This window comes from Monodelphis domestica, chromosome 5, assembly GCF_027887165.1.
Source record: "Monodelphis domestica isolate mMonDom1 chromosome 5, mMonDom1.pri, whole genome shotgun sequence".
NCBI lineage: Eukaryota > Metazoa > Chordata > Mammalia > Didelphimorphia > Didelphidae > Monodelphis > Monodelphis domestica.
The window spans coordinates 252,576,796-252,589,361 of NC_077231.1; the positions used below are offsets into that span (position 1 = coordinate 252,576,796).

The 12,566-nt window shown below is 36.1% G+C and overlaps 1 protein-coding gene across 4 annotated transcripts in view; it reads right to left on the reverse strand.

The window, feature by feature from the left end:
* The window catches only part of CCDC7 (coiled-coil domain containing 7), a 291,747-nt gene that overhangs the window by 61,833 nt on the left and 217,348 nt on the right, over window positions 1-12,566 (reverse strand). For 3 of the 4 annotated variants that reach the window (XR_008912401.1, XM_007504770.3, XM_007504774.3), the window contains exons 12-13: window positions 12,030-12,128; window positions 6,111-6,211 (exon numbers count right to left, since the gene is read on the reverse strand). Coding sequence is in view for 2 of the 4 variants with exons in the window: in XM_007504770.3 (XP_007504832.2) it covers window positions 6,111-6,211; window positions 12,030-12,128 (200 nt within the window). In the remaining 2 variants the exon portion in view is untranslated. The remainder of the gene's footprint in view (window positions 1-6,110; window positions 6,212-12,029; window positions 12,129-12,566) is intronic. The other variant, XR_008912402.1, reaches the window with a different exon arrangement.

The window sequence follows — 12,566 nt, forward strand, 5'->3', positions numbered from 1 at the left end:
CTAAAAAAAAATCACAAGATGTAAAATCAATAATTTTGATTACATCAAATTTTAAAAAGGTTTTGTACAAACAAAACCAGTGCAACCAAAATTAAAAGGGAAGGAATAAATTGGGGGAAAATCTTCATGACAAAAACCTCTGACAAAGATCTAATTACTCAAATTTATAAAGAGCTAAATCAATTGTACAAAAAATCAACCCATTTTCCAATTGATAAATGGGCAAGGGACATGAATAGGCAATTTTCAGATAAAGAAATCAAAACTATTGATAAGTACATGAAAAAGTGCTCTAAATCTCTTGTAATCAGAGAGATGCAAATCAAAACAACTCTGAGGTATCACCTCACACCTAGCAGATTGGCTAACATGACAGCAAAGGAAAGTAATGAATGCTGGAGGGGATGGGACCAAGTTGGGACATTAATGCATTGCTGGTGGAGTTGGGAATTGATCCAGACATTCCTGAGGGCAATTTGGAACTATGCCCAAAGGGCACTAAAAGTCTGTCTGCCCTTTGATCCAGCCATAGCACTGCTGGGTTTATACCCCAAAAAGATAATAAGGAAAAAGACTTGTACAAAAATATTCATAGCTGCGCTCTTTGTGGTGACAAAAAACTGGAAAATGAGGGGATGCCCTTCAATTGGGGAATGGCTGAACAAATTGTGGTATATGTTGGTGATGGAATACTATTGTGCTCAAAAGAATAATGAACTGGAGGAATTCCATGGAGACTGGAACAACCTCCAGGAATTGATGCAGAGTAAAGGGAGCAGAACCAGGAGAACATTATACATAGAGACTGATACACTGTGGTATAATCAAATGTAACGGAGTTCTCCATTAATGGTAATGCAGTGATCCTGAACAACTCGGAGGGATCTACAAGAAAGAACACTATCCACATTCAAAGGAAAAACTCTGGGAGTAGAAACAGAAGAAAAGCAACTGCTTGAATACATGGATCGAAGGGATATGATTAGGGATGTAGATTCTAAATGATCATCCTAATGCAAACACCAACAACATCGAAATAGGTTCTGATCAAGGAGACATGTAAAGCCCAGTGGAATTGTGTATCGGCTGTGGGAAGAGGGAGGGACTGGGGAGGGATAGAAAGAATAGGATTCTTATAACCAAGGAATAATGTTCTAAATTGACTAAACAAATTTTTCAAAAAAAAAGTTGTTTATCTTTATTTTTTAACACTGTGAGTTCCTTAAGGACAGGGTACTTTTAATTAGAAAAATAAGGTGTACCCAAGAAATAAATAAAAAGTATTGAGTAATTCCATATTTGTCTACAGGGCCTCCCCAAGGAAGAATGTATCCAGAGCTCCTTTAGACATTTCCAAGGACTCCAAAGACAAATTGATTCACTACTTGGACCTTTTGGAGATGATGAAATTCTGGGCCACATCTGGCCATGATGTTGAAAGGATTTTGCATTTTGCTATGAAATGGCAAACCCTCAGTCATCTCCTAGTTGTTGTCATTCCTCCATTTTCTCTAAGAGGATATTCTCAGGCCCCCATGCTCTAATACCACACCGCATGTAGCTTCCTCTTAAGATTACCTTCCATCTCTATTCTATATACCTTTATTATACTCTACACTTTTTTCTGTTTAACCATGTACATGATGATTTGCCTTTCACTTCCTTTATTAGAATGTGAGCTTTTAAGTACAGGGATCATGCTTTTGCTTTTCCCTCGATCTCCAGTCCTTAGAACAATGCCTGGCATATAGTAGGGACTTAAAATGCTTGTTGACTGATTATAAGGAAGATGGGTGCTGTAACTCTTAAAAGAAAGAAAGCTATGGTCCCACTCTAATACATTATTCAAATTCTGGGAATCTAGTTGCCTGACAGAAGAGAAAAGGAGAAACTAAAGAAGCTCTCCTTACTAAATGTTATATGTTCTTTCAGATAATTGTTTAGCAGGTGTGATGGTCTCACTAAGATGAGCCAGTCATAAATAAGCTATTGTGTATGGTTATTAGTATAGACTAGGACATCTTCCAGATAGGTTATACTATATAAAGTTGAGCCAGGGTCTTCCTTAATCAAGGAAGCCCTAATAGATTGATCAAAAAAAGTCTATAGAAAAAAGTTTTTAAAACATTTCTACACCATCTTTTATATCTGTTTCTTTCTTTCCAAGCCCACTGCTACAATCCCAGTTCAATCCTTATGACTTTATTACTACAATAGTCTTTCAATTGATTTTCATGCCTTCTGTCTTCCCACTTAAATATTTAGCATAAACTAATATCCATACCACCTAATTATTTTCTTCAGAGACTCTCCATTGCCTAGAGCATAAAGTCAAAATTCTTTTGCATAGCATTTAAGACTCTCTACAGTCTAGACCTAATATATCTTTCTTTTTTATCTTTTTTTCTACACCCCTTACACAAACCATCTCTTCTAATCAAACTAGTTCTTTTACTGCTAATATACCTAGCATGCCACCTTTGTGCTTTTGACCAAACTGTTGAAATACCCACTTCTCACCTCTCTTACTTACACAACCAACCTTCAAAGCTCAACTTGTCACACTGAGCTTGTCACAGTCACAACAAATTTAGCAAATGGTTAGGAGAAATGCTGAAAAATATTAAGGAAAACATAATTGAATAGCACAAGATTATTCCATTGCCCTGGGAAATAGTAAAAGAGAATGGACTGGGGGCAACTATCAGTGCAATAGAGAGCTAGGACTGGAGATAGGAAGTTCTAGGTTCAAATGTGGCCTCAGACACTTCTAAGCTGTGTGACCCTGGAAAAATCACTTAACCCCAATTGCCAAGCCCTTACTGCTCTTCTGCCTTGGAACCAGTAGTTAGTATTGTGAAGATTGGATTTAGCTATCTCTTGATTGTAACAATGAAGATACTTAGCTCTTTCTTTATTGTGAAGATAAAATTGTAATCTCCTGATTGTAATAATGAAGGTTCTTAGCTCTTCCTTTATAGTGAAGCTAGGATTGTAAACTACAATCTATTTTTAGATTTTAACTACAAAAAGGTGTTAAGTAACTACAAAAGGTGAATTAACCACAAAAATGTGTTAAGCAACTACAAAAAGTGAACTTAACAAAAGAGGGTTTAAGCAACCCAAAAAGATAAAATCTAAACAAAGAAGGTAAGAACTAAAGAATGGACAGTCCTGGAAAAAATCTAACCAAATAAGGTGAGAACTAAAGAATGGACAGTCCTGGAGAAAAAGTGTCTGCTGTGATTGGTAGATGTGAAAATTTAGAGGAGGTGACACAAGAGAAAAAGGTCTTTAAATAGAGAAAAAAAAGAGTGAAGAGCACAGTCACCTGGGCTTGGAGTGAAGGATCAGCCACTCAGAGCTGAAGGGAAGATGGAACATTCATTCAGAGATTCGGGCACTGACTCGGAGGAGCTACCAGAAAGAGACACCCAGACTTCTTTTAGACTGTCATCTTTGGTGCGTGAAAAGCTGACTTAGTGACCCCATCTTTCTGGAGGCATGAAGCCTCCAGATAAGGCCCAACTTCTTGAGACTATCTTCCCTTGGCTGGGGATTAGAAATTCTAACTGGTATCAGAAGAAGACAGAGTTTTCTCTCTCTCTCATTCCTTAATATCTTCCTTCTATTGTAAATATTGTAAATAGACTACCATAAATTCCATTTAGTTTAATAATTCATTTTGGGATTTATAAATTAAATCCCTGGTGACCACCTAAATAATATATTCAGAGTCCAACCACAATTTAAACAGTATTGATTCTAAGACAGAAGGTAAGGGTTTAAAGAGAGAGGGTAGAGACAGACAGAGATAGAAGAATAAAATATCCAAAACAGTAAGAGATTGAGGCAAATCAAAATTACATACATTATAAGATTAATCATGAATGAAAATAAAAAGAACTTCAACAAAGGAGATGCATTTTGAAGTATCCCTGGGGAAAAAAGCCAAACCTGAACAGAATATATGTTTTGCAGATACTCCAAATAAAAATAGAAGAAAGGCAAATAAGTATGGCAAGAAAGAATAAACAAGAAAGAAACAATGGAACTGCTTAACAAATAAATCAATTTTCTTATATTTAGAGATTGCTGTTTAAAACAAACTAAAGAACTGATATACAAAGTTAGTAAAAAAAGAATAAATAATTATCAAGGGATGTAAAGGGAAAAGGGTGAAAGAGAAAAAAAGAGAGGACAGAGAGAGAATGGAAGAGAGCAAGATGGATGAAGCAATTAACTTTTTTTTATTAAAGTATTAAGCACTTAATCTGTGCTAGGTACTGTGCTCAGTGTTCAGGCTAAAAACACAAGCAAGCAAGATAGTTACATCCCAAAAAGCCTACATTATAATGGGGGAAGAAAAGAGAAACTGAACGAAGAGTCAGGAAATACAATGGGTCATAAGCCAACTAACTATCCAGGACCCAAAGGATGGAAATTCCAGAAGGCTAAGGAAACTGAATTGTCAAAAATCAAAGCAAACCATCATGATCTACAAATGAAGGAAATGGGATGGAGCAAAGAGAAGAGAACACATGGGAGGTTCTTTCAGGGTTGTCCCTGTTTCCTATGAATAGATTGCCAAACTCTGGGAATCTGGGAAGGGAGAGAGCACCTGATTGGACTCAGGAGATGGTAAGAAAAAAAAAGTCCTGATCTAGCAAGTCTAATTTCTTTGTGGAACATAAACTCTTAAATATATACTGTCCACAGGGGATTAAAAATGAAATGCACTTTCTGGATAGTAGTGGATTAAATGAACCACATCAGTATTGGAAGCATTCTTATTCAGGTATGAATTAGACTAACCACAAAGCCCCCAAAATCCTAATTCTGAAATGCTGTCATTCAATGATATTACCCCAGAATTTTAAGAAATAAAAGTAACAAACATAACCTAAAATATAATAAAAATTATATGTATATATGTACATATATGGGGATTCATCTATAAAGACATATGACATATAGAGTCAACTGTAAAACATTTTTATAGAACTGAATAATTGTAACAGTATTCAATGTCATGGTTAGATAACAATATCCAAATTGATCTAGAGATCTGGTATAATACCAGTTGGAGATCCATACTCTCAAGACTCAAATAATACTTTAAAATAGCAATTATTAAAACTATTAAACACAGGATCCTTACAATAGTATTTATAACACAAACGAACTTAAAACAGGATGTAGTAACAACATATAACTACCATTACATTCTGCTAAGAGGAGAACATAGACTTCAGAACATAAGAGTGGTTTGTGAGGTTGCTCTTGGGATAAATTTAAAACTCCTCTGTATGATATTTAAAACCCTTCATAATCTGTTGTGAGTCCATTTTCCCGTATACAAATAGGGCCTCGTTTTACATGGCAGATTCTGAACTTTGCTATTATTTTTTAAACCCTTACCTTCTGTCTTAGAATCAATATTGTGTATTGGTTCCAAAGGAAAAGAGTGGCAAGGTTTAGGCGGGGGGGGGGGGGGGGGGGGGGGGGAAGTGACTTGTCCAGAGTCACCCAGCTAAGAAATAAGGCTAGATTTGAACCCAGAACCTCCTTTCTCTGGTCCTGACTTTTAAGTCACTGAGCTACCTCATTGCCCCCTGAAGTTATCCTTACTCTATGATAAAATATAGATTAAATATCTATTGTTCTAGGTCCCTGGGAAGATTTATAGTTCACATAAATTCCTACCCTCATGGAACTTACACCCTCATTGCAGTGAGGAGGAGGAAGAAAGAGTAAAGATAAAATACTAATTACTAGCACACACAACTATAATATTCAATGTTATATGATGAATACATTTACAAATTATAACACCAAGTTTTATGTCTTGTGTGGTAGGGAAGGCATATATACCAACTGGGAAGGGCCTCCTAGAGGAGGTGGCATTTGAACTAAAGGATGTATAAGGATTCAATAAGTAAAGGGAGGTAAGAGAATTCCAAGTTTAGGTAATAGTATGATCCAAAGTACATAGTGATGAGAGTGCCATGGTCAAAGGAGAAAGAACAGTAGAGCTCAGCTGAAATACAAAATACATGGAAGCAATGTGAATCTTTTAAAAAATTATCCTATATTCTGTTATTTCTTACCTATCTGGTTCTCCAGTTTTAGTTAAATCTTTGGTTGACCTTCTTTCTGATCTTTTAAGGCCTTGTAATTCTGAGTTTCTCTTTTCTCTCTGTAGCAATTGCTAGATAATGATAAAGCCATAACAAATAAGCACATATGATCATTTTGATAAATTTTTAAAAATCTTTATATGGTGCTATCAGGGGATACATTTTCCACTTTATACTTAGTCAATCCTGGAGTTAAAACCTAGAACATGATGATTAGGGCTTTGCCTCAGAAGAGAAAATTTTTCCCAGGGAATAAAATTTGTACTAGGAAATTTAAAGGACTAATGACATTGCTTGTACTCCCTTAAAGGAAAAGACAAGATCAGACACTGTTGGTTGAGTGAAAAGAGAGAAAATAGAAACCATCACTGGTAGGATGCAAACTAGGAGTGAGAGGAGAGTTACAACCCTAGCCTATGGAGCCAATTCCCTCTCTAACCAAATCAGTGATTTTTCACAAATCACCTCATTGACTAGAAGGAAAAGGAGGGAATGTTGAAGGATTATTCCTTCATCGGCACTCTTCTGTGTTCTATCTCAAGTATCTCAAAATATCTACCAAATCAACTCAAAGTTTCTCATGAAATAAAGGAGTAGGGATGAATTTGGGGCTAGGGTACATCTAAGAGGATGAGATTTTTCTCTTGCTCAGTAGTTTACCATGATTAACCCAGACAGTCATTGCTCTGTAAGAGTCAGTGCCTCTTTAGGCAGAGGCCAAATTTCAAAAGGTCACTTAAAGAAACTAGAAGTCAAGAGTTCTGGGCTCTGGTTCTTATTCTCACCCTAATCTAAGTTTATATTTTCTTCTTGTAAAATTGGGTGTGTAGACAAAGTGGTCTCTGAGATATTTTCTAGCTCCAATTATGAGCTAAGAGAGACTTGGCTTCAATTTGCTCTTCACCTCAGCTCAGCATCAATTTCAGAAAAAAATCAATCTTCCTTTGATCTTGGCCAAGTCATTTCCTTTCATTCAGTCCTCTTCTCAAAAGCATCTATTTATTTGCAGTGAGAATTATCATTCTACCTTCACCCCCTCAGTAATCAGGCTACTTATATGTCAAATATGATTAAACAATTGGCTCAGTTGCCTAAAAATAATGAGTTAAAGTAGGCACCTATCACATGGCTTAATTCTTCTAGGAGTAAGTAGTTTCACCAGCATTGGTTGGCTACATGGGATCCTAGAGTCTCCCATCACAGGGTGGTATCCTACCTTATTTTCCCCCTCCTATACCCCCCTCCTCATCTACTGAGGGTGTCTTTTAATCCATTTAACCCAACAATTGTTTGCTTAAGAACAGAAATCCTTGTTGTTCATCATAATGAAACAGAGGGGACAGCATTGGATCAGTGAATTAGAATCTGTGATGTGGTAAGATGTTTAATAGGAATATCTTACTCTTTGTCCTATTGCATAACTAAAGGAAGTTAAATAACCCAATTAGTTTGGTAAACAATAGTTATTACAACTTTATTTGAATATTATGATGAATTTGTGATTTCAGTGATGTTGACATGTACTCCACTGATGGAAAACACAGCCTCTCCACATTTTTCACCCTGTGTGATTCATGTTTTCTCATAAACCCTCCATAGAGGATCTTCCCAGTGTACAGGGGCTACACTCTTTTACTGTCTGGGTATATTGATAGAGATATGCTATCCTTTCCTTTTCATTACTTGATTGGTGGGCAACTTTCCCCATCCATATATGTACTCAAATAATGTCTTTTATTCTGATTCTCAGGCACCATCTTTAGTAACACTACAGGTTGATTATACTTACCATGTATCTTTAGACACCAAAAAACTTATAGATGTTATACATATGGAAAATATTTAATGCTTTAAATATTCTAGGAAAAATCATGCTTTTATTCGAGTCATATCACATTATTACAACATTTAGATTGAATAGGCAATATAACTCCCAGCAAAATGCCAGATAGGTTTTTGTCCCTTAGGGCATACCTTCCCTTTAATCAGAAATTCAGTATGTCAAGAATGCCCAATTTTAATCTGTGACTACTCATCAAATAATGCTCCCAATGTCACCAATAATGACAATAAGCCCCAATTTTCTTAAAGTCCTTTTTGTCCAGCCCAATATAGGCAAATGTCTATCTAGGTTCCTTTGTATTTTGTTTTTTAGTCTGCCGCTGTGATTTCCATCAATATCAAATAGTCTTAGTGTATGTCATGTCCTTAGAATAAAGTCTACAAGGCCTACTATTCTACTCTTCTGCTCTGCCAATGCTAGGTTCATTTTGTCATTCAGTTAACTACTATGGTAATTATTTTCATGATGATAGCAACACCCTCTTTATAGGGGACATAGCTTACAAAGAACTAAGATAAAAGGAAAACACAGCTTTCCATTAAAAAAAAACATGCTTTATCAGAATACTTATATCCATTTACTTGTTTCTAAAATGTTCTCTATATTCATTTATTATATTTATTATTATTATTATTATTATTATTAACTTTTCCCTTCAGTTTTGGGACACCTACTTTGTATAAGGCTTTGTGTCAAGCATATTTTGAAAATCTCTCAATATTCTGAAAGCCTCAAATAATTAGTAATTCACAAAAAATTAGTTATACATCTGTCTGTCTATCTCCTTTTCTCTTCCCTTCTTCCTATCTCTCTCCCCTAGAACCTTCAGGACTTACTAAAGAATGTCCTTAAATCCTCAAGACCTACCTCTCTACCAAAATTGTAACAGAAAGTATTTCCTGAAGGTACTGCCAATTTCAAGCTCAAAAGCTCTAGGAGCACCACAATATGTATAGTTTATTTAGCATGTCTTTAAAAAGAGGCAAGGAAGGCAGTACCAGAAATACTACATAATAATAACAATATATAGCATCTTAAGGTTTAAAACTGCTTTTATAAATAATATCTCATTCTATCCTCATAACTACTCTGGCTAGCTGTTCAATTATTATTCCTAGTTCATAGATGAGAAAGCTGATACAGATAAAAGTAAAATGACTTTCCCAGAGTTACACAGCTAGTAATTGTGTTAAGGCTATATTCAGGTGTCTCTGATGCCAGGTCTAGAATTCTATCCATTGAACTACCTGCATGCCTCAATAAACATTTATTAAACATCTTTTGTGTTTCAGGAATTGTACCAGGTGCTGAAAATACAAAGATAAAAAAGAAAAGAGTCTCTGCTTACATTCACCTTGTGGGGAAAGGTAATGTACAAGTATATACACAAAGTCAACATAAGTTAATTTGGGACATGGGGACACTAGCCTCATGGAGGAGGATGAACATGGAAGGAAGCCAAGAATTCCAAAAAGCAGAATGAGAGAGACTTCCAGGTCTGTGAAAATATGGGAAATGACATGAGCGAGAACCACCTACAAGGTCAAGTTGTCAAGACCACAGTTTATGATGGGGAATAACATATGATCAGCCTGGACAAATAAAGTAGAGATAAATTATGAAGGATTTTTATCACAGGGAGAAGAGTTGCTTATTATTATTATTAGTTACTGTAGGGTAATGGATGTACTTGATTCGTATATCCAATCTGTTAACAAATCTTGTGATTTTTACTTTCCCAAATAAATATCTGCCCATCATCCTCCTTCCTTCTCAACTTTTGCCTGGACTATTGCCATAGCCTTCTGGTCTCCCTGCCTCCAGTATTTTTCCGTACCAATTCACCCTCCACTCATTTGCCAGAGTAATCTTAAGGCTCAGGTTTGATCATATCACACTTCCTCCAAATCCCCAACACCACAAACTCCCGGAGCTTGGGGAGCAAGTAGAAAATCCTCTTTAGCATTAAAGTCCTTCACAACAGACCCCTTTCTATCTTTCTAGCCTTCTTTCATCATACTTCCCTTGATGTCTTCAATCATCCAAGTACACTGGCCTAATTCCCATTCCTTACATGTGACCTGAGACTCCCAGAGTCAGGGCATTTGCACTGGTTGACTCCCCAAGGCTAGAATGTTCTTCTCCTTACCTCCATCGGCTTCCTCGGCTTCCTTCAAGACTCAATTCAAATGCTATTTTCTACAGGAGACCTTCCCTGGATCCCTTGTTATTAGTCTTTTATCTCTGAGATAATCTCCTATTTACCTTGTTTATATCCTTAAAAAATAAACAATCTTTAGCTTTTGTCTTAGAATCAATACTAGTATTAACTCTAAAGCAAAAGAGCAGTAAATCCTAGGCAGTTGGAGACCGATGACTTATCCAAGATCACACAACTGGGAAGTGTCTAAGTGCAGATTTAAACCCAAGATCTCCTGACTAGACCTGGTGCTCTATTCACTGAGCCTTGCTTGTATCTTTGATGTACATAGTTATTTGCATGTGGTTCCCACCATTAGAACACTTCTTTGGGGCTGGGATCATTTTTTAGTCTTTAGTCTTTAATTTTTAGTCTTTTCTTTCATCATATTTTAGCCTTTCTTTGTATCCCAAAAACATAAAACAATGCCTGGGTCAAGGTAATTGTTTCATCAATGTCTTGAGATTTACTGCCTTATAATTGGCAAAGGCAAGGGGTGAGGGATAGGAGGCGAAGAGAGCAAAAGGAGATGAGGCAGAATTGTAATTTCATTGGTTTAAGGTATTCCACATGAGATTTCCTGACCCAGTACAAAGCAGCTATTGTTCTGCAGCCTCCAGTCCTGTGAGAATTACCTGAGGGTCTAAGAAGTTTAGCCACTTGCTCAGGATTGAACAACCAACATACTTATTAATTGCTTACTATTTGCAAGTCAGTGGGGCATATGCTATAGGGCAGCACTGGTGAAGTACTGGCATGCATGCCCAGATGGGGAGAGGGGAAGTGGCCCCATCCCCCCTCTTCCCATTGCCTCAGGACATTTTTGTATGCCCTGCCCCTATGTCCAGTGGCTCAAACATGTCCTCCCTCAGCTCTCTGGCTCACAGGTGGCTTGAAGTTTCAATTTAGTCACTTAGACTTGAAAACCTTCACCAATGCTGCTATAGGGAGAAGAGCGCTGACCTCAGAGTTGGAAAGATTTGTATATCATATGTGAGAAATCCTCGTTATAAACATTTATCACATGTAACATGTAGTATATGCTATAACATTATATATCACATGTCACAATATACTCTAACTTTCTTAATACCACATAAAACATGTACTGTATGCTATAACCTTATATATATATATATACATACACATCACATGCCATGGATAATATATTATAATTGTATATGTATATCATGTATAATATATTTTATAACCTTTTACATTCATGTATCTACTTATATCTATATTGTGTCATAAACAAATCATCTATATCTCCAGGGCAGGTGATGTAGGCACCCAAATCTTCCTAGCTCTAAGGTCAACTCTCTTTTCCCTATAGTATATGCCCTACTGGCTTGCATATTTTAGGCATTTAATAAATGTTGAATGAGTGAATAAAAGCTACTGTAGATAACAGTAATATTATTTTAAGGTTTTTTGTTGTTGTTGTTGTTCAGTCAGTCAGTCATGTCTGACTTTTCATGGTCCTGTGGAAAACTGTCTGTGGGGTTTTTTTGGGCAAAGATACTGGAATGGTTTGCTGGTCCCTTCTCCAGTGGATTAAAGCAAACAGAAGGTAAGTGACTTACTCAAGGTCACATAGTTAAATAAGTGTCTTGCTACCTAGCTGCTTCCTTTTTTAAGTTTATCTGACAGTTAATATCAACTGTTGAAAAACATTAGCTTGAGATAGTGGTGTTGTCTTATTTCATGATTTTAAAAGCTAAACTGTTTCAAATAGACATATTAGGGATAACCAAAAACATTTCTTGAAACATCTTTCTGATGCCCTGCCCCAAAATTACTATTATTTTTAATCATTATTTTTAAACTCTAAAATCATACTAACCTCTATTTTTTCAGGACCTTTAATTCTTCGTAGTTCATTCTCAAAAATCATTCTGTCCTCTGTTACCAGCTCTAAATCAGATTGAATCACCTTGTATTTCTAAAAGCAAATGTTACATTTTTAAAGCAATGAAAGATACAAGAAGATCTCAGATCACAAGTTAATAATAACAAGATAATAAGAAATTAATGCAAAAACAATGCTCAGTTTCCTATCTTTAAAACAAGCAGGTAAGTTGGGCTCCAAGTTACCCTTGTTTGGGACACTTGCTACCTAGTTCTATATCATAATGCTTGATGTAGAATGCTTTCAACATAAACATTACATAACTGGGAGTCCTTCAATACTTCAACAGATCTATGGTTTCATTATGGATACTCTCTCTATCAACATATTGCAAAAAGCTTATGCATGATCAGAATATTTTCACAGGTTACTCCAGCCAAGATAAAAAATAATCATTTGGTAGCTAAAAATCCTCTGGCAAAGAGTTCTTCTAATAGATATGCTGGTATGCATATGACAGTACCTTTCTGG